Source organism: Perognathus longimembris, chromosome 7 (genome assembly GCF_023159225.1).
Source record: "Perognathus longimembris pacificus isolate PPM17 chromosome 7, ASM2315922v1, whole genome shotgun sequence".
Lineage (NCBI taxonomy): Eukaryota > Metazoa > Chordata > Mammalia > Rodentia > Heteromyidae > Perognathus > Perognathus longimembris.
Genome location: NC_063167.1, coordinates 67769334 through 67796462, shown reverse-complemented (window position 1 = coordinate 67796462; position 27129 = coordinate 67769334). Strand labels below are relative to the sequence as shown.

The window sequence follows — 27129 nt, the reverse complement described above, 5'->3', positions numbered from 1 at the left end:
ATGGAATAGAACTGAAGATCCAGAAATGAACCCTCAGACCTATCACTACCTAGTCTTTGATAAAGGAGCTAAAAAAGTAGGATTGAAGAAAGGCAGCCTCTTTAACAAATGGTGCTGGAAAAACTGGTTAACCACCTGTTAGAAACGAAAGCTAGATCCTTATATATCACCCTACACCAGAATCAATTCCAAGTGGACCAAAGACCTCAAGGTAAAAGCAGATACCCTGAAAATATTGCAGGAAGGAATAGGAGAGACTCTTCAGCTCCTTGGCACAGGATGAAACTTTCTTAATAATGGCCCAGAAATACAGCAAATCAAAGAAGGTTGGACAAATGGGGATTGTATCAAACTGCAGAGCTTCTGGACTACAAATAACATAGCTTGCAAGATAAATAGAAAGCCCACAGATTGGGAGATCTTTACCGGCCATACAACAGACAAGGGCCTCACATCTAAAATATACTTAGAACTCAAAAAATTAAGTTCCCCCAGAACAAATCCTCAAAGAAACAATTGTCCCCTTAATAAATGGGCTAAAGACCTAAAAAGAGACTTCTCTGGAGAGGAAATGAGAATGGTCAAGAGGTACATGAAGAAGTGCTCAATATCACTGGCCATAAAGGAAATGCAAATCAATAAAACATTGAGATTCCACTTCACCCCAGTAAGAATGTCCATTATCAAGAAAACTAACAATAACAGATTCTGGAGAGGATATGGCCAAAAGGGAACCCTACTACACTGCTGATGGGAGTATAAACTTGTTCAACCACTCTGGAAAGCAATATGGAGGTTTTCCTCAAGAGGCTAAACATAGAGCTCCCCACTTGGGCATCTACCCAAAAGATTACAAGCAAGACCACACTAAAGCTACCAGCACAACTATGTTCACTGCAGCACAATTTGCCATAGCTAAAATATGGAACCAACCAGATGCCCCTCAGTAGATGAATGAATCAAGAAAATGTGATACATATACACAATGGAATTCTATGCCTCTATCAGAAAGAATGGCACTGCTCCCTTCATAAGGAAATGGAAGGACTTGGAAAAAATTATACTAAGTGAAGCAAGCCAGACCCAAAGAAACATAGACTCTATAGTATCACTCATTGGTAATAATTAGTACATGTCTAGGATACTAGACTAGCTGAAGATCAAAATAGCTCAATAACTATGTACATATGAACACATAAGATGATATGAACTCCAAGTTATGGAAATAAGTGGTTTATCATTGTCTTGTTATTTTCAATGTACCATCTGAAATTATGCCACTTTCTTTTTTCTTTTTCCCCAGGGTTTTGCCCCTGATGTCACTGTTAATGATTTTGGTAACCTGGGTATTATATATATGTTTATTGGAACTAGGGAAGGTAAGGAGAACATCAGAATGGAGAGACAAAGGGTAAAAGGTGAACCAATGCAACAGCATTACTTACAAAACTATATGCTGCAAATAAAATATTATTGGTGCATAGCCAAGCCCATTTTATTTACATATTGTCTGTGGCTGCTTTGTCTCTGTAACAACAGAGTTGAGAAGTTTACACAAAGACACTATAAGCCTGGTAGCCTCTGCTGGCCCTTTATGGAAAAGTTTCTAAAGCATGGTGCATGGATTCCTCTTGCCCAGGCCTAAGGCTATTTCTGAGGATGGATAATTTTAATTTTAGGATGTCTGTGTGACTCTGGACAAATGCTGTCTGTCTCATGTCAGTTTCTCATCTGGAAAACGGGGGTAGTAAGAGTAGCCATTTCCCATTGATATGGCCAACTAGGTTATATAAAAGCATTAGGTTTACACATTAGGGGTATTATTTGTGTTTGCCATTACTTCCATTAAGAGTAAAATTTTAGACACAATACATCTAAACTTTTATATGAACAAAGAATGATTTATGAATAACTCAGCACTCCAAGCTGGAAGAGGTTTAGAGGGCTCTGTTCTGCAGTATGGATGACAATTATAAACAGATCAAGGGTGTGATGGGCAGAAATAGCTTAACTGGTTACACTTGGGAGTTTGCTCTATTTGGCCATGGTTCAATCAGTTGCCTTCTTAAGAATGGCTGATATCTGGCTCTTATTTTTTAAAAAATCCTATACTGGAAGAAGAGGCGAGACGACCCCCGGACCAACCCGCGCTGCGCGTCTTTGCATCCTCGCCCAGCGCCTCCGTCCCGCAGCCACCATGCCCAAGAGAAAGGCTGAAGGTGATACTAAAGGAGATAAAGCAAAGGTGAAGGACGAGCCACAGAGAAGATCCACCAGGTTGTCTGCTAAACCTGCTCCTCCAAAGCCAGAGCCCAAGCCTAAAAAAGTCCTTGCAAAGAAGGGAGAGAAGGTACCCAAAGGGAAGAAGGGGAAAGCTGATGCTGGCAAGGATGGGAATAACCCTGCAGAAAATGGAGATGCCAAAACACAACGGGCACAGAAAGCGGAAGGTGCTGGAGATGTCAAGTGAAAGTGTGTGCATTTTTGATAACTGTCTACTTCTGGTGACTGTACAGTTTGAAATACTATTTTTTATCAAGTTTTATAAAAATGCAGAATTTTGTTTTACTTTTTTTTTTTTTAAGCTGTGTTGTTAGCACACGGAACACTTGCTTTGGGGAAAGGAGCATCTGCCACTAATAGAATGTCTCTAAAGCTGGATAAATGTGGAGGGGACCGCCTTTCCCTGCTAGTTTTGAGAGGCTTCTTGTTGGCTCCCAGGAGAAGGAATTCCCTCATGTTGACACACAGCCACCTTGGCACAAACACCTTGTGATGAGGGAAAACTCAAAATAATTTTTTGTCCTCCTCTTTCTCCATCATCAGCATAGACTTAACTCCCTTAAAACCAGAGGCCAGTTGGGACCTTGACCCTCCCTACCCCCCAATTGGTTTTTCCAATGTGCCAGGCAATCTGGACTTCACAGTGGCATCATTGAGATGGTGTTCCTTAAAAGAGCAGTGGTTTCCTTTTCTAAATCGTGAATTTTTTTTATTGATAATTCTGCCATTTTCATTTCCTGAAAGTCAGGGTCGGCTTGTGAAAAGTTGTTAAACAACATGTTTAATGTGAAATGTCAACCCTCACTCTAAACTTCCCCTATTCAGAGCTTCAGATGAAGATGTCATTGGCTTTCTGATTTTGATAGTCCATCCAAGAAGGGAGTTTGAAAGTTGTTGTATATTGTTTAAAAAACAAAAAGATTGTCTGCCCATGTCCTGCCTGAAATACCATGGTAGTTTATGAAAAGTATCTTTAATAAAGCTGGATACAGCTTGGCTTGGAAAAAAAATCCTATACTAAAAATCCTATACTAAGCTAGTTTGCATTGTAGTTCTTTATGTAAGAATTCAAGATATAGAGACAAGATCAGATCAAATTTAATGGAATTCTATTATCCAGATGTAATAAGCACACAATGGAGTGTGGGTGGAAAGCTACCAAACACATTAATTTAGGTTTTACCTGAATCTTAATTGTCCATTAAAGATCTCCATCTTGGCCTTCAAGCCCTGAACTCCAATGCAAGGCTCTCATACTTGCTATGAGCAGAGAATTTTATTTGTAAACATCTGAGAGAAGACTGAAGCGAGCAGGGCGTGCCTGGAGTTGGAAAGGGACTTTGCTCAATCTTTTGTTTCTATTTTTCTCTTGTCACCTTCTTACATTTGTCTTTGGCCTACTCCCAGACTGCCCCTTTGAGTAGGTCTTTGAAAGATAAAAGTCTTATGCCAAACAGGACCCAAGAGGAGAGAAGGCATGGTTCAGAAGAACCCAGGCCTGATTCAGGCTGTTTCTGCCTAAATCACAGCTCTGCTACTTCTCAGTGTAGCCTTTGACAGTTCACATGTATTTTTCCTAACCTTTTTCACTCAAGGCTGGTGCTCTACCATTTGAGCACAGCTACTTCTGGCTTTTTGGTGAGTAATTGGAGATAAGAGTCTCATGGGCTTTTCCTGCCCAGGTTGTCTTTGAACAGCAATCCTCAGAAATCACAATCCTCAGATATCAACCTCCTGATAACTAGGATTACAGATGTGAGTCACTGATGCATGCCTAGCTTGTGTTTACTATTTAATAATAAACCAGTAATAAACTAAACACATTGTTGGAAATATTGTATTGTATCCATGTTATATTATACTACAATTAGCTTCTATGTATTTCATAGCCAATGAAAATTGGAAAATAAAATTAGTTACACAATCATTGATGTCCAGAAAATCATAATAAACTAATAATACAAATATAACTATTTTAGGGTTTCTTTTGCTGGTCCTGGGGCTTGACCTCAGGGCCTCAGCATTGTCCCTGAGCTTCTTTTGCTCAAGTCTAGCACTCTACCACTTGAGAAATGGTGCCACTTCCAACTTTTTCTGTTTATGTGGTTCTGAGGAATTGATCCCATCATGCGAGGCAAGCACTCTACCACTAAGCCACATCCCCAGCCCAATTATTTTAGATTTTAACACCAAAAAATACTTCCTCAAGGACTTTTATAACCAGAACACTGTTTAATGTGAAGATTGACATCTTTGCACAGAAGATGTTCCCTGTAGCATTCCTCAAAAGAAAGAGATGGCATAAGCCTCAAATGCATTCCATCAAAGTTCACCTACAGGGAGCCAAGAAAATAAAAGGTAGGAAGCTACCTTACTTGTCTACCTTACTTGCGTAAGGCCCTGAGTTTGATACCCAGCACTGAAAAAACAAATAACTAAACAAGTAAGTAAAGGCAGATTTTAGCCCTCTATTCCTCTCTAGAGTGATACTCCTAACATAGCATGGGTCTGTCTAATGGCTGTCCAAAATGGCTGCCCATGTCATAGTAGCAACTGAGCCCTTGATATGCCATACTGAGATGTGCTGTCTCTATGAAGTAAATACTACCAGATTTTGAAGACTTTGTTTCTAATTCCTTTTGTATGAGCTTTTGAAAAGTGGGTTAAGACAAATTCTCATACTACAGTATGGATAACACTTGGAGGACATTATTCTGAGAGAAATAAGTCAGATGCAAAAGGACAAATAGTCCTACTTTTATGAGATCTCAAGAGCAAAGTCATGAAAACAGAAAAATAGAATAGTGGTTACCAAGGCTGGGAGTGAAAAAGAATGGGAATTTGGGTTTTGGTGGATAGTATAGACTTTCCATTTGCTAGATGATAAAGTTTGAGAGAAATGTTACATGGCCATGTGGCTGTAATGAACACTTCTATGCTGAAAATCCCTTGTATAATTAATTTATGCTAATAATGTGGGACAGATGATTGAGTGGGCATGTTTTATAATACATATTGGTAAACTAGAATTTGAAATTTCATTTAAAACTTTAAAATATATCTATCACAATGTATTTAGCTCAAAATTCTCCAGGCCAGCAGTTTGGGCTGAGATGAGCTGGGCATTTCTGGTCTTTGCTGGGCTGTCTTCCGCATCTATGTTCAATTAGTGGTCCACTAGATGGCTCCAGTGTTTCCTGGCTGTCAGCTGGGAGACCTGGGAGTGACTGGCCGCGAGTTTCTCATTATTCCTCAGGCTAGTAGCCCTGCTCACATGGCTGTCTCTGTTTGACAAAAGTGTGTGTGTAAAAGCTGCACAGCTTCTTCAGGACCAGACCCAGAACTCACACAGGTTCACTCAAGCTGTATTCTATTAACCAGGGCAGATCATAAGGTGAATTCAGCTTTAAGAACAGAGAGGAGATGTAAAGCAAAAGCAGCTCCTGATACCTTAAGAAAGCACTACACCATTTTTACAATGAATGAATATAAATGAATGATTTGGTATAGTTGCATTCCTAGCGCATAGTGTTTACGGTAGGTATACTGCAGCATTCCATGATAAGATTATAGAGGTTGTGGTCTGCACCTTCTCTCACCTTCCCTCCTTCCCTCCAACCTCTCCCTTCTCTCCTGGTAGCATGAGCTGCCATCACTGGGCTTAAGGAGAGTAATCTTATTATGGAAGTCCCATCTTAAGACCCTTTTAATTTAATCACTTCTCGAAGGCCCTACTTCCAAATTACATCACACTGGAGGGTCTGACTACAAATATGAATTTTGTGTGGTCACAGACATTCAGTACACAACCTCTGTCTCTGTTTCTGATCTTCCAAAATCCATATTATTCTTGTATAGCAAACACATTCATTCCATACCAATTTGCCCTACAATTCTACCTCATTCCACCATCAACTCTAAGGTCTAAAGTCTCATATAAACCTCACTGAAGCCGGATATAGATGAGGTGCCACATACAATTAATCTTAAGGCAAATATCTTTCCAACTATGAATTTGTGAAACTACAAAAGATATATTTCCCACAGAGTGGTGGGACAGTCATAGGATTAAGATTTTCATTCCAAAAGGGAGAAATTGAAAGGAAGAAAGGGATGATGGGTTGCAAACAAGTCCAAAACCTAGCAAGAGTAGCGCCACTAGATCATAAGACTATAGGATGCTCTTTGGTTGGATGTCCTGCCTTTAGAGCATTACTGAGTTGACCCTTGATGTTCTGTAGGGTGGCCCTTTGTCTCTAGTGTCTCTAGTGGGGAGCCACTGTGTTGAAATGGCAACAATGTCCCTTCTTGTGCCCTTTGGACTGACCAGCAGCCCTGATGATCTCTGGCTACTTTTTGCTATGCCTTTTCTGGAATAGACTTATGCAACAGACATTTCTAACAGCTCTGGAGGCTGAGGAGTACAAGATGGTACCAGCAACTTTGGCTTTTAGTAAGGGTCCTCTTCCTAACTCGTTAAACTATATTTCTTTTTTTTTTTTTTTGGTGGGGTGTTGGTTCTCAGAAAGCAAAGGGAGCCAGAGCCAGAGCTCTGGCCTTATCTAAAGACCTTTTCTATCATTGGGGCACCAACCATCTCCCCAAGCCCATATTCAGCTAACATCACTAAAGGTTAAAGGTTCAACCTATGAGATCTGGAGGGGCACAAGCATAACAGCACCATTTATAGAGGAAAGACTCCAAAGACAAGGTGTTTGTGGGCATACTTAATACAAATGCATTTCTGAACTAAAGCTCCTGTACTGTGTGTGTGTGTGTGTCTGTCTGTCTGTCTGTGTCTGCTGAGAATCAAACCCAATGCTTGTGCATAGTAGACAGACTCTGCTACAGAACTAGCTCCTCAGCCCTAAAGCGTGTGTGTGTGTGTGTGTGTGTGTGTGTGTGTGTGTCTGTGTGTCTGTGTGTCTGTGTGTGTCTGTGTGCTGGAACAGAGCTTGGCTCTCACATGCCTCAAGGCCTCTACCACTTGAGCCACACTTCCACTTCTGGTTTTTACTGATTAATTGGAGATAAGATTCTCTTGTACCTATGTGTCTGGGCTGGCTTTTAATCAGGATCCTCAGATCTAAGCCTTCTGAGTAGCTAGGATTTCAGGTGTAAGCTACTAGTGCTTGAATTTTATTTTGTTTTAAGGCAAGGGAGGTTTTAAGCATTTTGACACACAGCTACAGAGATACAGGAGGGAACAGATCTGAAAGGGATGGAGTTAATACTCGAAACCATGTACCTTTTCTGCAAGTATACCGGTATAGTATACAGTGTTCTTGTGCTCACAGTTACAGCTATGAGCTTTATAGAAATTCTTGTCAAACTGCAAAGACAACTTAAATCTCCCCTGTGGCTTATGGATCCAATTGTACTAAGGCAGATAGCCTGACTAGACATCTTTGTACAAGACATGACTTAAAAGACAGCAGAAGATTCTTACTCCCTAAGGTGTCCTTGTACAAGCCTGTTTACTGTGTATAAAACACTCCTAGAAGTTACTCCTACAAAAAGCAGTTCATTTGGGGCTGGGCCAGGACTCACATGAAGCCTTTAGCTCAAATCCCCGTACTGTCAAAAATAAATTAATTCATCTAGTGTTCAATAAACGTGTATTTGAGGCTCTTGAAATAGATTTGAGATGTAATGTGGAAATGGACATTTTGTTATGTGGAATTCTGAAGTTTTCAGTTCTCTAGGGGAGGAGGCATATGTGCAAATATTCCATAATTATATACTATATTCTTCATGAATATTTTATTTACCACTTAAAACTTCTCTGAAAGGCTGGGAATGTGGCTTAGTGATAGTGTGCGTGCCTAGCATGCAAGAAGCCCTGGGTTCAATTCCTCAGTACCACATAAACAGAAAAAGCCAGAAGTGGTGATGGGCTCAAGTGGTAGAGTGCTAGCCTTGAGCTCATGAATGGTGTCCAGGGCCTGAGTTCAAGCCCCAGGACTGGCCAAAAAAGCCCAAAAAAACTTCCTTGAAAAGTAGGCATTAGTGTAAGTTGCCTTGCATGTAGAGCTAAAAGGACAACTCCTGCATTCTTCCTTGCAATCACAAAGGCTTAGTGATGCCTACAATGTCTTAACCTCAAGTAGTATTCAAAAATGTTATATCACCTATTTTTCCATTGGATCTTCTTGTTGCTTTAATTGGAAATAAAAAAGGGTTTGTGGCAGACTCATTCAATCTGAGGATCACAGTTCAAAGCCAATCTGGGCAGAAAAATTCTTGAAACTCCATTCTTAATTAACCAGCCAAGCTGGAAGTATGGCTAAATAACCAGCAAATTCGAAGGTGGTACTGTGGCAGAATTATGGAAGTGATGCTGTGACTCAAAGTGGTAGAGTACTAACCTTGAGCAGAAGTGTTCAGGAACAGTGCCCAGGCCTTGAGTGCAAGCCCCATGACAAAAGAGGTGCCAACTAGGACAGGCCATTCCAGTTGTCCCAAACCCTAGACACTCCCTTCCTGTCCCTAGTCCAGTTATTCTTCCTTCCTTTTAATGGGCCACAACTGGGCTTATGCTCCAAAGGGAACTTCTAAGGCTTGTGGCCAGGGTGTGTTCTCCTTATGTCATTCATGTTAATTGGTTCTGTCACCTTGTCAGCCTTTTGCCTGATCTCACCTTTTTCAAGTTTCTCTTTAACAGGATAACAGCCCTCACTCAGGACACTACCTGGGAGCAAGTCAAGGCCATCTTATTACTGCAGGCAACTGGAGGCTTCTCTAATACCACTCTGCCCTGCCCAATGCAGATCTGGACTCTGAAGACCCTAACCCCAGTGACTCCTTGATGCCCCCATGTCAGCAGGAAGTATCCAGAAAGACAACCCCTAACCCCTTTCCCAGTCTACCTCCTGCAGCCCGGTCTCTTTTTATGTTTCCAAAGACCCTATATGAAGGACTTGCACTTACTGCTCCCCTCTTGGCCCAATCCATTTATATATCTAAAGATGGAATATAAGCAAGACAGACAACAGGCTTGACCAAATGCTTGTCTGCAGGCAGGTTATTTCAATCTGAGCCGGGCCAAGGACAGCAGCTGTGGATCCCAGGGGACAATAGCCCCTTACCCCAGGTGGAGTATTCCACTGTGGGCCTGGCCAAGGGCATTGCCCTGGGCCCCTAAGAGACCATACCCATTTTCTGTTTTCTATTTCCTTGTTCAGCCACATATAAGCCCACCTCAAAATCCAGTTCCTTACATAACCTCCAATCCCAAGGGAAGGTCTGCGCCCCTCACTGTTCCTCAATGAACAGGCTATTCCTTTTCTGTTCTCCATTTTCCTAGCCATTAGTACCTTATTTCATGGATTTAGAAAGTTCCACACACCTAATAGCCCCTGAAAGGATTTGAACCTCCATCTATCTAACCTTTTCAATGACTTAATTGGTTCAATATATATAAAGAAGTGAGGAGTTATCTCAAATGGTACTAACAAAATAATGCTAGAGAAGCAGTGATGAAGAAGATGATCACTTCTTTCTGTCATGATTAGGGCAGTTATGGTGGAAAGCATTTGAGAGGTAAATGCAGGAGGAAGATATTCTCCATTGTACAGACAGTCTCAGGTCTCAGCCCAAGGACAGAAATGAGACTGCTTTTGAGCATACAGATTTAATATGTGAGATTTATATTGAGGGACTTACAGGAGGTAAGGCTGGTTCTGGAGGTAAGCGAGGTTCTGGGATCTTGATGACAGGCAAATGAGGAAGAGCTCATTTTATGAGGTAACAGAGTCATTAAACCTCATGCAGCTCCCGTGCCCCCAAGGAATTGTGGCTGATTACTGACTAGATTTATAAAGAAAAGGAGGATATTTCAGCAATCTAACATCATGATGAGCTCTGGAGTGGTGTTGATAGGAAGAGAATGAAGGTCTGCAGGAGAGGGGACTCCAGAACCAGTAAGAAGGACCAGTGTAGATCTTAGCTACTACCAGTAAGTTGTAGACAGTGGAGGAAAGAAGACTAATTAAATGAAATCATAGTTACATGATGAGATCTTCAGGGGTCAGGACAAATTTGGAACCTTCATGGAAATATGGGCATAAGCAAGAGATACTAGCCTAGAGGAATGATTTATCTAGAAAGTTTCATTCATTAGACTCAGCTTCTGGTGATCATCTTGTTAGATACTAAGACCAACTAAACTTAGGAACGTATCACCAAGGGAAGGAGCTTTCTGAATGAAGGAAGAGGAAATAAGCCAATCCCACATTAAGGGTAATATGCCAGGGAAAGTAGAAAGAATAGTAATAGGAAAAGTAATAGAAGAGTGATCATGAATTTTGGAGCAAGAAAAATAGACCACAATCCACATCTTTGCCCAAGAAAGGGCCCATGTTCTTACCATGAGTGAATAAATAAAAAGAATGAATGAATGCAAAGTTAATATTTCTGCCTGACCAAAAACTGAGCCAAGTAACCAATGGTTGCTATCATTATCCAAATAGAAAATACAGCCCATTGTACATAAACCATTGTGAATTATTATAAGCTATTCAATAATGGAGCTTATCAGTATAGTTCTTGGAGTTGAGTCCAATCTTCTTATAAAATGAAATCAAGATAACATTATTTCCCTATCAGTAATGGGTTTGACCTTTGTGAGCACTGCCAACACCAACATTTCAGAGCAACATGGGTACAGGAGATTCTGATAAGGCCTTGGAGAGGAGGAAGAAGATGTAAATGGGAAGTTAGAGAAGGGAGACCTTTCCACCTAGGCAAAATGGCCAAACTGACCATCCCCACTGCTAAAGAACCTTCTCAACTCTGAGCCTGGGATACACATATTATCTCTTGTTTGTTGTTGTGCTACTTCAAATTCAAACCATCATGCTGAGATTTCCAATCTTGACTAAAATATAAGGACAAAAGTCATTCCCTGGTGCTAGGTCTCCCATTCCTCTGTAGCTTTGCCCTCAGAGGCTTATGGACTTCAATGGTCTTGTGACTGGGAGTGGAGGGCAGGAGGCTTTTGGGAGAGACTCCAAAGCTTTGTCAGCCTCAGGGGGTGGGAAGCCTATTGGTAGTCTTTTTAGTATGTGTTCCTGTACTGGGGCTTGAACACAAGGCTTTGCACTCTTGGGTTTTTTTTCTCTGGTGATGGCTTGTCCTCTACTACTTGAGCCATACCTCCACTTCAAGCTTTCTACTGGGTAACTGGAGATGAGAATCCTCTGGAATCTGTCTACCCAGGCTGGCTTCAAAGGTGACCTTCAGATCTCAGCCTCTTTAATAAGTAGGGTCACAGATGTAAGCCATCAGCATCTGTCTCTGCAGAGGGTCTGAAAGACTCAAAGAATCAAACACAAGGAAAGCTTCAGCAAAAGTATGGTAACTGGCTTACAATGGCTGTTCCACCATGGATGCCTCCCTCCAGGTCTTCATTCTCACTGCTCCTCGTGTTGACAGCTGAGAAAGAGGTGAATCTTGTGGGGAGACTACCACGTTGTTGTTCCCTTGTTCCTTCATAGTTTGTAAACAACACAATCCCATGTTGTTTTTCATTACTTTGTGTGTGGGGGTGGGGTGGGTGTGAATGCCAGCACTGGGACTTGAATTGAGAGCTTGGATGCTGTCCCTTAGCTTTTTGTTCAAGGCTGGCACTCTTCCACTTCTGGCTTTTTGTTGGTTAATCAGAGGTAAGAATCTCATGGACTCTCCTGCTCAGGAGGGCTTTGAACTGTGATCCTTAGATCTCAGCCTTCTTAATAACTAGAATTAACAGGCATGAGCTCCCAGCACCTGGATCATTACTTTTTTAAAAAGAGTAGTTGGAAATTTTCTAAGTTTAAAGGACTGGGGCCATTGGACTAAAAATCCTAACACTGAAACCAATGAGATCATGGCCTTTAAAAATGCTCATAATAAAAAATTAACAAAGTGAGACCTAGATATGGTATTTCTTCTCTGCAAAAGCAGGTACATCATCTGTCTTTTACTGAATATTCTCTGAGAAGTCACAAGAGAGGCCACACATGTCAACTTACAAAGCAGTTGACCAAGGCAGGGATGAGCTACATAACTTATTCCAGATCGTACTTGGGGAGAGGAGGTGGGCAGCTTGGTTTGTTTGGTTCCTGGGGAGAGGAGGGAGTCAGCTTATTTCCTCTAAGGGGGACAACACAGCTACACACCTATACTTGCTAAGCAAGAATATCCCATCATCCTTTCTCTGTCTCACTTTCCAAGTGGGGAAAATGAGAAGACACTAGCACCTGTGATGATCGTTGAATAAATGTAGGTAAATTTCCCAGAATAATGCTTGGTAAATAAGTGCTCAATAAGCATTAGTCATTGCTATTATTAGCATGAAGAGGAGGCTACAACACATCAAAATAAAGCACTAACTTCTAAAATTCTTTACTTTTCTCCTGGAAGGATAGACATATACCTAAGTCATTTTTTAAATTTATTTATTTATTAAACAAATTTTTTTGACAAGGTGTTGTGCAAAAGGGGCACAGTTACATTGTAGGGCAGTATGTACATTTCTAGTGCTATCTTATACCGTGCTTAAGTCATTTTTATCACTGAGTTGTCTACTAATTTTGGATTCACTGAAGTACAACAAGTTCTTGTGTTAATATTCCCCCTGCCTTTGAGACCTAAGACAGGAAAGATACTTGGAAATCTGTGGTTTCATAAGAAATCTATGCTTCCTCTCCTGCAACAAGTTTTCTCTAATTTGCTAAGTTTTCTCTAAGTTTCTTACCAGCTTCTGGGTAACAGGTTCAGTGGACATGCTCATTCACCAATGAATCCAGTACTGGCCAAGCCTGAACCAAATGATTCCCAAGGGAAATCTGGGAAAGACCAACTACTGGTGGACTACAATGAAGATAGTCTTCTTTCCATATGTAACCCAGTGTTGGCACTGGTAAAGAACTTGCGTTTTGTTTTTGGTAGAATAACTAAAACTGTAGGGACACTAAAGTATATCAATCTGGATGACCTACTCCATTCAGAATGAGGGAAATGAGGATGAAAAATAGAGATAAGTAAAAAGCAGATATAAGTCAAGGTGAGAGGCTGTGTGAGCATTCGTCTGGCTTCTTCTTTACTGAATGGTACTTGGTGTTTGACTATGCCGATAAGTAAAAGGTGCGGGGGCGGGGGGGGGTGCTAATAGGATAAGCTAGTATTCCTGTAGGGTAAGGTAGAATTGGGAGTTTGGCTAATATATTGGGGTGGAAATTGGAGAGATAGGATTAAGTAAACCTACTTGCTTCCCCACACAGAATATCTTCAATGACAACAATGGACAGAAGAATTGAAAGATGGAAATAAGAAAATTCAACCACAACCACAAATATAGCAAACAAGAAACAACAGAGCAGGTAGGAATCAGTCTGTCAGATCAGAGCTCAGAATACCTATCCTGAAAGGGAAAAGGGTTAAACCCACAGTGCTCAAGAAATTTGTAGTTCTGTGATAAGGTGCAGGCAATGAGAAGGGATTGGGAATGGAGGGAACAGAATAAGAAAGAAATACGTTTTAAAAACCCTGACTGCAGTCGGGAAGGAGGTATGGCAGCAGGGATTGTAAGAAAGGAGTGGAAGTTTGTTTTAAAAAAAGAATAGGGCTGGGAATGTGGCTTAATGGTAGAGTGCTTGCCTAGCATGCATGAGTTCCTGGGTCAATTCCTTAGTACCACATAAATAAAATACATAAAATTAGGGGCTGGGAATATGGCCTAGTGGTAAAGTTCTCGTCTCATATACATGAAGCCCTGGGTTCAATTCCTCAGCACCATGTATATACAAAAAGCTGGAAGTGGCGCTGCGGCTCAAGTGGCAGAGTGCTAGCCTTGAGCAAAAAGAAGCCAGAGACAGTGCTCAGGTCCTGAGTTCAAGCCCCAGGACTGGCAAAAAAACAAACAAACAATAAAATACATAAAATTAAAAAAAATAGTGTGTTGCTGGATACAGTGGCTCACACTTGTAATCCTTCAACTTAGGAAGCTGAGAACTGACAATCATGGTTCAAAGCCAATCTGGGCAGTTCATGAGACTGTTATCTACAGTTAATCACCAAAAAGCTGAGAGTGGAGCTGTGGCTAAAGGTAGAGTGCTACCTTTGAGCCAAAAGGCTTAGGAACAGCACCCAAGACCTGAGTTCAAGCCCAACACTACACACACACACACACACACGCACAAATGGTATAAGATAGATGATGTGGTATAGGAATGGCTAAGAGAGAGTATGGGTGAGGTGAAGCTGGATTAATGGGTGGGTAGGGCAAACAACGTATACTAACAGTTAATGACTAAGAAAGACTCGCTTATATTGAGTATAGAGTAGAATAGAGGGGAAGTTAAGGAAATAAACAAATCAAATAAACTGCAATAAATAATAACTAAAGAAACAAATCAAATACAAAATCAAATAAAGAAATAATAGAAAATTACAACAGCAATAAAGAATATGGCAATAAAGAAAATTGCAACTGATGCTGCCTAGGGGAACAGATTTATTTTCCTCTTCCATGAAAGAATTAAAAAGCAGGAAGGTGTTTAAAGCAGACAGAGCAAGTTTATCTGAAAGTGAAAGGAAAGCTACAAAAGTAGGGAGACGGCCTGGGGATATAGCCTAGTGGCAAGAGTGCCTGCCTCGGATACACGAGGCCCTAGGTTCGATTCCCCAGCACCACATATACAGAAAACGGCCAGAAGCGGCGCTGTGGCTCAAGTGGCAGAGTGCTAGCCTTGAGCGGGAAGAAGCCAGGGACAGTGCTCAGGCCCTGAGTCCAAGGCCCAGGACTGGCCAAAAAAAAAAAAAAAAAAAAAGTAGGGAGACTCTCCATAGACAATGGCCAAAGAGAACCAATGGAGTGCTCTTGGAGGGCAGTTATTATAGCAGGGATTCCTCCCACATCTCTTCCCCTGGCTGTGTGCTGATTGCTTGATGGTGTGTGCACCTGCAATCTCAGCTCTTCTCTTTTTCATTGTTTGAGTGGGCATCCAAGGTCTTATGGGAAGGATCAGCATTTGAGTAGGAACTTGAGGCACTGTAGGAGCAAGAAGCGCTATGATGGACCATGTGTTATCTGTCATGTGTTATGTCCCCCAGTTTTCATCCCTGTCTACCTAACAAGTCTCCTTTCTTTTTCTCACAAACATCAAAATTAGGCTTGGGTGACAAATAGTCTTATCTAATACAAATGACAAAATTTCAAATGTCCTGGTGAATATATACATATCTGTGATGTACAAAAAACTGTGGGGGGCTGGGGATATGGCCTAGTGGCAAGAGTGCTTGCCTCGAATACATGAAGCGCTGGGTTCAATTCCCGAGCACCACATATACAGAAAACAGCCAGAAGTGGCGCTGTGGCTTAAGTGGCAGAGTGCTAGCCTTGAGCAAAAATAAAAAAGAAGCCAGGAACAGTGCTCAGGCCCTGAGTCCAAGCTCCAGGACTGGCAAAAAGAAACCCAAAAGAACACACACACACACACACACACACACACACACACACACACAAAACAACTTGTGCTCAGATTCAATTAAAAAAATATTCAAAAAGCTGTGGGGATCCTGTTCTTTGGGCCAGTAGTCCATTTCTGGCTAGAGTAATTTACTGGCCTTATTCCAGCTTTTGAGGCCACTCTAGCTTCTTCTCAGCTGTGCATTTCTCTTCAAGACAGTGATGGCAAAGTTATGGTGAAAGTTATGTCCTCACATCTTTGCAGCCAAAGTAGCTACCAGTTATGACAGCTGAGCTGGGTTTTCCATTCTCTGCTGCAAGATGTTTTGCAGCAGCTGTCCTCTGGATGTCCAGGTGTTTGGAAAGATGACTTCTGATGAGATTGTACGCTTCTCACTGCTGCTCTTTAAGGTTGGAGCACCCATTGCCCGGGCAGAGATCTTGCTGGGAGGAATCTGGGAGGGAGAGAGGAAGTCCCCACTTTGGGGCTCTGAGGACTCAAAGTTCCACCTATCCTCTATTTGGACTATATGTAGAGTATGGGGGCAAAAAAGAGTGAAGAATAATTCCAACCCCTTGGTCTAAGAAACTGTAAATATATAATGGTCAACACCTGCTACGGAAAAGACTGAATGCAGTGTGAATTTGAGGGAAGATTAAAAAAATCTATCTTGGACGTGTTTAAAATTGCTATTGGGCCCAGGCCCCTTCCTGTCACACCTCTGTTCTGCTTCCTGTTGGCCATGACGTGAGCTGCTCTGCCACACCCTCCCTGCAGTGATAGACTGAAACCTCTGCACCTGTGAGCTGAAAACAAAACAAAACACTTTCTCCTGTAAGTTGTTTCTCTCAGGTATTTGGTTAGAGCATGAAGAAAATGTGGTTAGCTCATGGGTCTTGTTGAATTGTTATTTTGTACATTATCATCTATATCTATAAATATTCTTTTCTAATTAGCTAAATTTGGTACAATTAAAACTTCATATACATAAAAAAGATTGCTACTGTATTTTTACACATATGTTCAGTAGGCAGTTGGACATATCTTTGGAAGTGGTTAGTATTTAAGGTCAACAGAGGGCTGGGCTACTCAGGTAAAGTTTAGTAGGACAAAGGTCCAAGATGCTATCCAACCCAAAAGCAAAGTGTAGTGGTGTGCACCTGTAATCTCAACTACACAGAGGCATGTGCAGTAGGTCTGTGGCCACCCTGGGCAAAAAAAAATGTGAGACTTTATCTGAAAAATAATTCAAGTAAAAAATGGGCTAGGAGCATGACTCAAGTTGTAGAGCAACTGTCTGACAGTGTGAGGCTCTGATCAAAACTCAGTATTGCCAAAAAATAATTAAAAATAAACACAAATCAATAGATACAATGAGATCATTAAAGGAATGAATATACAGAGGGAATTAAAAGAGTCCAAGAACTAAGTTGTGAGTTCTTCAGCATTCAAGAGATTCAATGAAAGAAACCTGTTCAGAAGGAGAGAGTCAGATAAGATCTGAGAACTATTAAACTTACCAACATTGGTGTCATCAATGACGTTGACAAGAGCAGGAACAATACAGAGCTTGGTAGCAAAACCCTAAATGGAGATGGTTTAAAAACAAATTTTAAAAAAAGAAGAAAGGAAGAAAAACATCAAGAAACCATAAACCTGTGCCTTAAAGGAAAGCCAAAAAGTGAAACTAAGACTAAAAGGGAAGGGGTAATGGCTACATTTCATTTATACACAGAACTAAACAGACAAGCACAGTCTCTATTGCCTCATAAAGTGAAGGAGGAATAAAAGGAGAGTAGCAGTATTATTAAAGAAAAATACAGCCCTCCACAACCAGTTGACTGGGTAGAAGGGGAGAAAACTTGGTCCGCTTCAACCCAAAAGAATCAGAAGATCAAAAGTGGTTTGGTGGGAGAAAATGATGAGAGATGACATAGATCTGTGTGCATTGTACTCATAAACTAACATTGAATTGAAATCCCTTTGAACAACTACTTAAAGATAATTTTTTTTTTTTTGCCAGTCCTGGGGCTTGGACTCAGGGCCTGAGCACTGTCCCTGGCTTCGTTTTTTTTTTGCTCAAGGCTAGCACTCTACCACTTGAGCCACAGCGCCACTTCTGGCTGTTTTCTGTGCTGGGGAATTGAACACAGGGCCTCATGTATACAAGGCAAGCACTCTTGCCACTAGGCCATATCCCCAGCCATTAAAGATAATTTTTTAAAATTTCTGATTCATATGCATTTTCAAACACACACTAGCATGTAGCAATCTTTTCAACTTCTCAATAAATAGGGAATGAACACAACAACACAAAAGAATATCTGCCAGGCAGCTGAACAATTTTTTTTTAAGTTGTTTTGGGAAGGCCTGAACCATCATAGAGGGAGGGGGGAGGAAGGTCCAAGGAATGAGAATGGAAGATTGGTAACTGGTCTGAAAGAACTAGATTCCCCCAGCCCCTCAGAAAAGGGGCAGCCTGAAATCCCCCAGGGCAGGTCTGGGGCTAACAGGTGTTCCTGGCAGGGGGCTGAAAGGCTGATAAAGGCTTCTTCTCCAGGGAAATGGCACAGCTGCCCTCCAGCTTCTCTGTGAAAGTGAAAAGTCCTTGACTTTGTCCTAGCAGTTTGCTTGTAATTCAAGCTCCATCCTATCTCTGTCAGTTTTTTGTAGATGATGACCTGGGAGCTGGAACATATCATTTTACTCTTTAGTGGTCCACACTTCCAGTGGATAAACACTATGTCTTCCTCCTTGCCCTAGTATGCTGCATTGTAGAGGGCCTATTGGCAATTTTTTGTCAGTCCTGGGGCTTGAACTCAGCCTGGGCGCTGTCTCTGGGTTGGGCCTCTCGGTGCTCAAGGCTAACACTCTACCACTTGAGCCACAGTGCCACTTCAAGCTTGTTCTGAGTATCTTATTGGAGACAGTTTCACAGATTCTCCTGCCCAGGTTAGCTTCAATCCACAATCCTCAGATCTCAGTCTCCTGAGTAGCTAGGTAAATTATTAATTAATTTAGTTATTATTGATTGTGGTACTGTGAGAACCTGAGGTGCAGGAAGTCCTGCCCCATGCTGTCACTGCCACTCCCTCAACCGGGGGATCGTGGCATCAAAGGGTCTTGACCCAAGCTGAGATCACCATGACCTGCTTCCACTGGAGGTGGGGGGGGGGGTGACATGACATAAGAGAATGGTGGTGACTGTTTGGAAGAGGGAGAGAGACACAGAGAAAGGAAGGCAGCAAGAGGCACCTCCTGGGGTGCCCTTGCTCCCCTCAGGCCTGAGAAGGGCCTGGGTCTGTGGACAGGAGAGGCCTGAGCCCTGAGCCTGCAGAGAGGATGGTGGTGACTGTTTGGAAGAGGGAGAGAGACACAGAGAAAGGAAGGCAGCAAGAGGCACCTCCTGGAGTGCCTGTGCTCCCCTCAGGCCCGAGAAGGGCCTAGGCCTGTGGACTGGAGACGCCTGTAGAGGAGCCTGAGATCTGAGAGGGCTGTGGAGAGCCTAGAGGCCTGTGGGGAGCGGAGAGGCCTGCAGAGAGCAGAGAGGCCTCCACTAAGGAGAGGCCTAATGGGAGGAAGAAAGAAAAAAAACTCACACCCTTGGAGGCTTCAGCTGCTCCTAGTTTCAGGGTAGCCTGGGACAAGGCAGTTGCAGACCGACTAATAAAATACCTTTGTCACCTTTAACTGTGCCTCTGTGGATTTTCTCACTCCCAACTCATTACAGGGCTTGACTTCAGGGTCTGGGCTGTCCCTAAGCTTTTGTGTACAAGGCTCTACCACATGAGCCACAGCACCACTTCTGGTTTTCTGATGGTTAATTGGAGATAGGAGTCTCACAGACTTTCCTGTCTGGGCTGGCTTTGAACCTCCATCCTCAGATCTCAGCCTCTTGAGTAGCCAGGATTACAGGCGTGAGCCACCAGCCCCAGTCCATATTACCATGCTCTTCTCTCCTCTTCCACTGCCATGTTCTTCACTCAGGGAAAACAGCACCACTTCTTCATTTCCTCAGTGTCATGACCTACACACTTTCACTTCAAGGAATACCTTGATGATGCCATCAGAGGCAGCCATGCTGGAGGCCGTGTTCTCAGAAGTGAAGAGCAGATGGCAAGGAGAGGCAGATGAGACCACAGGCGCCAAGGGTGCTGCTGCTGCTGCAGGAATCCGATTGGGTCTTAGTTCCTGATTTTTCTATTATTATTTTCACTTGATAAAAACTTCTAGTATTATTTTGTTTTATTATAGGGTTAGACTCTTACATTTAAATTAATTACTGGATTTTTCACTTTAATTCACCTCATTTGTTTTATGTGTGTTTACCAATCAAGACATATGACTTTTGCCTTCTATTTTCTTTTTTTTTTTCTTTCTTTTTTTTTAAAGTAGAAAACAAAACTTTATTTGATGAAAACTTTTTAAAAGTTCCAGTATGAAGTAACAAAAATCAACAACCTACAAATCTCTTTCAGTCTTTTGCATGTCAAGCAAAATATTCTCTTCAGAAAAAATGACCATTTTAGAATGTATATCCCTTTCTGTAGGCTAGACGTGTGAGTGGATAAATGGAAATAAAATTCATTAGAAAAAAAATGAAAATATTCTAAAAATAAAAAAATGAACCCTCTTCTTGAGGTGTATTGCAATATGGTAGCCAACATATTCAGCACCTTGTATTCCCCAAGTTACTGACTGGAGTCCCAGAATCAGCCCCGGAAATGAAAGAACAAGAGATCCTGCAAGTTTGTGAGTCAGAAGATGGCGGCAGAAGGGAAACCAACAACCACTGGAGAGGAGCACAAATGCATGAAACCCACACTTGTGAAATTGTCAACACTTCACAGAATTACCTATATGATTCAATAACTGCAACAGCTCCGAGTTTAGAAGAAGAGAGTTGTCCTCAGAGTGGCCTGAGTGTTCCTAACGTGTCTTGACAGGGCCATTGCTAACATACGACTCCATGGAAGGGACAGGCCAAATGTCAGGAAATCTCACTGCACAGATTATCTTATGTAGAGAAACTTCTGATGCCACTTGTCGTTTGACTATAATCCCTAAAACAAGGTTTATTCTAAACTTACAGAAGAAAGCTTCCGAAACCTAAGGTTCCCATCAATATTTCACAGTCACACACCAAGTAAAGAATATCTGAATCCACAGAGCAAGTCACCTGCACATACCAACAGAAAAGATCCGTTTCTTCCATCTTTCTCTTCTTGCCTTGAGAATCATGAAACAATTATTTGTGAAACAAATGATGAGGCTAGAAATGATACTGCTGTATGTGAAAGACTACTCGACTCACAACATGATTATAGATGAGCTTTAACCATGAGCAAATTTTATAAATTTACAGCCCTCCTCCATGTAGCTGCCCCCACCTCATTAAGTCTCCACCCAGTTACCTGGGTAACCTGCAGACCTGGAGGCAGTTACCTCCCCTTTCCCTGAGGTCACATCCTAATCCACCTGGCCACACCCCTTACCCCTGCCCTAGATATAAGGCAGGGCTGGGTGGGGGTCGCTCTCTCTCTCTCTCTCTCCCTTCTCTCCAGCCAGGGATCATCTTGGCCACAGGCCAGCAGTTTGGTAATAAACGTTCTCTCCTGCCTGAAAAAAAATAAAATAAAATAAATTCACAGCCCTCATTTTTTTTTAAGGGCACACAGACAGTGCTTTACACTATCTGTAATAATAGGCCTAAGGATCAAGTCATAAGAAATCACTTCATGCTTAAGTATTTCAAATTCTGATACTGTTATGTGAATTTGTGTTTGTATTTAGAAGCAATTGTGATTTTTATTGGATTCTATGAAAAGTTCTGTCCAGATTGTTAATCTACTCTTAGCTGTAGAAGGGTAATAAACTGTGCTTATCTGCTTATGCATCTGAATTCTCCGTTCATCATAGTCCTGTGCAAGCATACTGACTAGAGAACTACAAGGTTAGGCTTTGTACCACAAGGTCTGTCCTACTCATAGGCTTAATGACATCTTCTACTGTCCAGATGAGTCCTGTGCAGGACGGCCATGCGGCGTCCCCACTGCCCAGCCTCCCGCTGTTAGTCATTCCTGTCATAATTGCTGTAGCCCTGGTAGCCACTGTTCCTTCTCTCATGGATGCTAGCCATTCTCTTCCAGGACCAGTCCTGGTGGAAGCTGGCACTGAAGGACTGGCCAAGATGCCCATGCTGCTTTCCTGGAGATGTTGTCTTCGCTCTCAGATTTGGCAATTCCCTGGGCATGCGTTGGAGGCTGTGGTTCCTGTCTAATGGTGCCGAATGGAAAGTTCCAAAGGCCAAACCTTTGCCAGCTTAGTCTCTGGAAAGCTATGATGCAATGCAATGCAAATTTCCCCCAACCTTCTTTGTTTTTTGGAACTGAAGTCCTCTCTCTAAGTGCCGGATATCTAGATATTCTGGATTTTGAGTGTTCAGATCAGTGACAATATCTGCCTGTTTTTTTTTTATAGTGAATTGCCGGATGTTTCCTACTGGACGCGCCAATCAATATCCAATATTCCACTTCCTGCCATGAGAGAGGACCCCTGCCGAATGCTTTACTTGCTTTAACAGGAGTTGCTTAGAAGCCAATTGGACAAAAATAATGATTTCGGCAATGATAGATGTAAGCCAGCGATTCATCTTTCAGTCCATGGGTTAACTTTGACTAGGTTCCTGAAGCTGTTTCTCCAGCTGTTTTGTTCTTCCCATGAGGCTTGTATAGAAAGTAAGAAAATCCTTTCATGTGGAAGTGATCATTAATTTGTCTAAACCATCTCATGAGTGTTGTATTTCCAGTGAATGGGCCAAATTGGATATCTTCAAATGGCGGTTAAAAGCCCAGAATATGTAAAGCTTCTTCTTGGGTTATGGGTGGAAGATTCCCGGCTCCTACTTTGCTGTATAAGAAATTCCAACACAAAATCAATGAGGAAATGCCACAAGAAGTCTTGTATGTGCTCCGCTTATGCAGTACCACCATCTGAGATCTAGCACTTTCCGCTGCTTAATGTCTTCCAGAGGAGAGTGCTGAGGGCACTCTCTTGGGTATCTTCCCTTTTTACCTGAAGTTTTTTTTTTTTTTTTCTTGGAAACTTGTTTCTTTGCATTGCCTGATTTGTGTTTCAAATTTGTAGTAACCCCATCAAATTCTGATTTATCAATTTCCCATGCGAGAGGTAGCTTGCCGAGGCTGTTGGATAACGTGTCCAAGTTGTTTCCTTCATTATGGATTATTTCAGATGCACTAGCTGGGATGCCGATGTATTTTGATGCATTATTCCTAGTGGATAAAGAGGTACTGTCAAGGAGGCAAGAGCAGCAGGCTGGGTTTGGAGTTTTGTAGATTGAGGTTGCCTGGTTGAGGAAGGAGTAGTCTGAGCAGATGGCATAGATTTTTATTCCGAGTATGAGTCACCGGAACAACTCCATGGGTAATGGCCATCTTCTTTGGGACCCAAGGGTGCTCCTGAGGCACTTGTGCGGAAAGATTTTACAGCATCTTGTAGATTCTCTTCCAGAGACATTCTCTCAGACTGGTGCTCACCATTTCCAGAATCATTGGCCCTTTCGGGTTCTGCAATGTTAGGCATTGAATGCAACTGTAAAAGTGTCTGTTGCTGGAGGAAGCTGCAGCCCTCTCTTCTAGAAAAACAATGTGGGCCGCTGCTTATTGCATTCTACAAAAGCTTGAGAAGTGAGAAACTGGATCCATGTGTAAGGTCAATATCCATCACCCAGATCACATTCTTTTCAGATCCTGCCTTGTCTATTCTTCAGTATCTAGTTTATTAGAAAAAGGAACGCCTTTTACAATGTCCTTAGGAAAGCCTTCCACACGTGACAGTTCCTGTGATCTGCAGAAGGCTCCCGAGGTGCAGAACATGAGCCCCAGATAGGGGCCACACCAGAGACCCGCGTCCAAGCCCCCATCCTCCTGACCAGATTCCTCCTCCCCAGGGCCTCCCGGTGTCTGGAGGCGACCCCTCCCCGCAGCCAGGCTGTGGGCCTACCAGAGGAACCGGCGCTGGGGGAGGGGGACGGAGGGGGGGTAACGGGGCGAACAGCAGGGCTGAGCCTCCACCCAGACCCCAGGGAGGGCGAGATGCGGGAGAAGGGGGGACCCCACCTTCGTCCCGACCAGAGGCGCGGCCCAGAAGTGGTGAGGTGAAGGTGGCTGACGGCAGGCGCTTTCCATTTTCTTGTATGTGAGAATATCTGCTGCCTTTATGCTTGATGAATAACTTTTGGGACTCACTCTTTTTCTTCAATTGTTGTATTACTCCTTATAACCCTACAATTAACTATTGAACTAATTATTTGCTAGTTTAAATTTATTTGTATGGCTTTGGGGAGAAGCGAGGGGTACAGGTGGCTGGTCTTATTCTTAAGCGGTCCATCCAGTTGTTTCTTGAGTCTTTCCATATACGAGAATGTTGGATTGTTCCCATTAACCCTGAAAAGTACACTCCAGGATATTACACTTGTCAGGAATCAGTACTATGGGCTCATGCTTTCTTTTCCTTACAATTCTTAGCACCATTCAAATGTTCTCTTCTTTGCCCTTTAATTCAGGTCATAGACTCAGAGACTAATTCTTCCCAAACCTCAGTCCCTTTCATGGTGTTAACAGTGCCTTGGAAAAAAGCAGACATCTTGCCGGGTGCTGGTGGCTCACACCTGTAATCCTAGCTACTCAGGAGGCTGAGATCTGAGGATCACAGCTCAAAGCCAGCCAGCCTGGGCAAGAAAGTCTGTGAGACCCTTATCTTCAATTAATGACCAGAAAACCAGAGAAGTGATGCTGTGGCTCAAGTGGTAGAGTGCTAGCCTTGAGCTGAAGAGCTCAGTGACAGCACTCAGGCCCAGAGTTCAAGCCCCACGACCAACACACACACACACACACACACACACACACACACACACACACACATACACATACACACACCAAAAAGCAGGCATCTTTGTTTTATTGCTGGTCTTTAAAGAAAATTCCTTCTGGATGCCAGTGGCTGATGCTTATTATCCTAGCTACTCAGTAGACTGAGATCTAATGATTGTTGTTTGAAGGCAGCCTGGGCAGGAAAAAATTCTTGGGACTCTTCAATTAATCACCAAAAAGCCAGAAGGGGAGCTGTGGTTCAGCAGTGTCAGCCTTGAGGGAAAAAACAAAGTAACAATGCTCAGGCCAAGCACCTGCACACACACACACACACACACACACACACACACACACACACACACATATGCGCGCGCGCCCCACACTCATTGTTACTTGTACTAGAGATTAAACCTAGGACCTTGGACTTGCTAGGAACGGGTGCTTTACTACTTGATCTGTGGCCCCAGGCCTTTTGCATACCATTTTTGAGACAGATCTCAGTCTTGATCCCTCTGCCTCTGTTTCCTGAGCAATGAGATTGATTGCAAGTTAGCTCTACCACCTGGCCAAAGTCATCCTTCATTTTAAAGCAAAAGTTCTTTGTCTTTATCACTGAGCATACTGTTTGCTGTGGGTTTGTTATATATAATTTTTTTTTTTTTTTGCCAGTCCTGGGCCTTGGGCTCAGGGCCTGAGCACTGTCCCTGGCTTCCTTTTGCTCAAGGCTAGCACTCTGCCACTTGAGCCACAGTGCCACTTCTGGCCATTTTCTGTATATGTGGTGCTGGGGAATCGAACCCAGGGCTTCATGTATACGAGGCGAGCACTCTTGCCACTAGGCCATATCCCCAGCCCTGTTATATATGATTTTATCTTGAGGTAGTTTCCTTCTATTCCTAGGTTGTTGAGTGCTATTTATCATGAAAGAATGTTAACTTTTATCAAATACTTTGTTTACATTAATTTGACAAAAAGTCATTCTCCCAGGAGTAAATCCTATTTGGTCATTGTGTCCCTTTAACCTACTCCTGAATCCAGTTTGCTAAAACTTTTTTGGTTTCTTTTTTGTTTGTTGTAGCTGTTGTCTTTTAGTACGGGGGGCTTAAACTCAAGGACTCACACATGCAAAGCAAGCACTCTACCACTCAGCCTCCTAACTAGCTAGGCTTACAGGCATCAGCCATGAGCACCCACTTTTCCTTTGAAGCTTTATAGTCAAGATTTGGAATCACTTTAAAGGGGAAGAATTTAAAAAAAAAAGATTATTTTTATCTTTGCAATACTGAATGATCACAATGTAAACTTAAAAATGTGGAAATTTGGCCTAAATATAGGATTCCAAAATGTAACCCTATATTCCAATTTGCTCTGTTCTTGAAAAGAAAGGAAAAATAGTCAGGGATTCTCTATGTGCAAGTTTTTATGGCATTAAACCAGGACTCCAAATGGAGGAGACTCTGTAAATTGTGCTATGTGCTCACCGCCCTGGGAGAACCTCATATCTCAAAGGATCCTTTAAATGATCATTGTTGAGGCCTCTGGTGATGCATAATGATCAACAGAGAAGTCCTATAGAACCATCATAACCATGTAGCATACATGAAGCCCTGGGTTTGATTCCACAGCACCACATATATAGAAAAAGCCAGAAGTGGTGCTGTGGCTTAAGTGGTAAAGTGCTACCCTTGAGCAAAAGGAAGCCAGGGACAGTGCTTAGGCTTAGGCCCTGAGTTTAAGCCTCAGGATTGGCAAAAAAGAACAACAACAAAACAAAACAAAACAAAACAAAACAAAAACACCACCAAATGAGGACCTTAGATGGAATGATCAGATTGGGAGGGAAGATTCTGAAATCATGTGACCAACTATTGAATGGGGGGGGGGGTGCAACAGTCTGAACAAAGCTGTTACCTAATGAAAAAAGAAAATAAGAGAAATCATGCACAAAGGAGATGAAAATTCTGCCCAATTTTGAAGTCATCTGAAAGACCTGAGAAAATAAAGAACATGAATTCCGAGTCACATGAAGGACAAGCACTATGGAGAACTTACTTCATTAGTCAGTCTCCTCAAATATCAGTCCAAAGACTCAAGGACAAACAATAGAGCCCACAAACTCCATTATCCAATAGTTAAATTTTGGCTTTGGCATTTTCAACAATTGAGATAAGGGAGGAAAAGTTCAACATGTCCAGGGAAAACAGTCCCAGGCACGGGAACAGGCTTACTTAATAGCTATGACAATGTATGTGTGTGTATTGGGGGTGGGGCTGGGACTTTACCTCTCTTGAATAAAAATCTGCCACCTCAGAGGAAAGACTTGAGCCCTGTTTGATTAAAAGGCTGACTGCAAGAAGCCTAATGAATGCTACCAATGTGGGCACTAGGACTGCCTTATGAAAGGACACAAACAGCAGTTGTATAAAGAGGGACATCATTGAAAGGAAAAATGTCCTTGAATCCAAAGGGAAAGAAAGACATCTGTCTCTATTTTAGCTACCTTC

At 42.3% G+C, this 27129-nt stretch overlaps 1 protein-coding gene and 1 pseudogene across 1 annotated transcript; one reads left to right on the top strand and one right to left on the bottom strand.

The window, feature by feature from the left end:
• The first annotated feature begins 2123 nt into the window (after positions 1 to 2123).
• Positions 2124 to 3286, top strand: LOC125354365 (non-histone chromosomal protein HMG-17-like). The gene has a single exon (XM_048349962.1). It carries the CDS (start codon positions 2198 to 2200, stop codon positions 2468 to 2470), a length of 273 nt encoding a protein of 90 aa, XP_048205919.1. The 5' UTR covers positions 2124 to 2197; the 3' UTR covers positions 2471 to 3286.
• An 18142-nt stretch (positions 3287 to 21428) lies between these two features.
• Positions 21429 to 23358, bottom strand: LOC125354364 (annotated as a pseudogene).
• Between the last annotated feature and the right edge of the window lie 3771 nt (positions 23359 to 27129).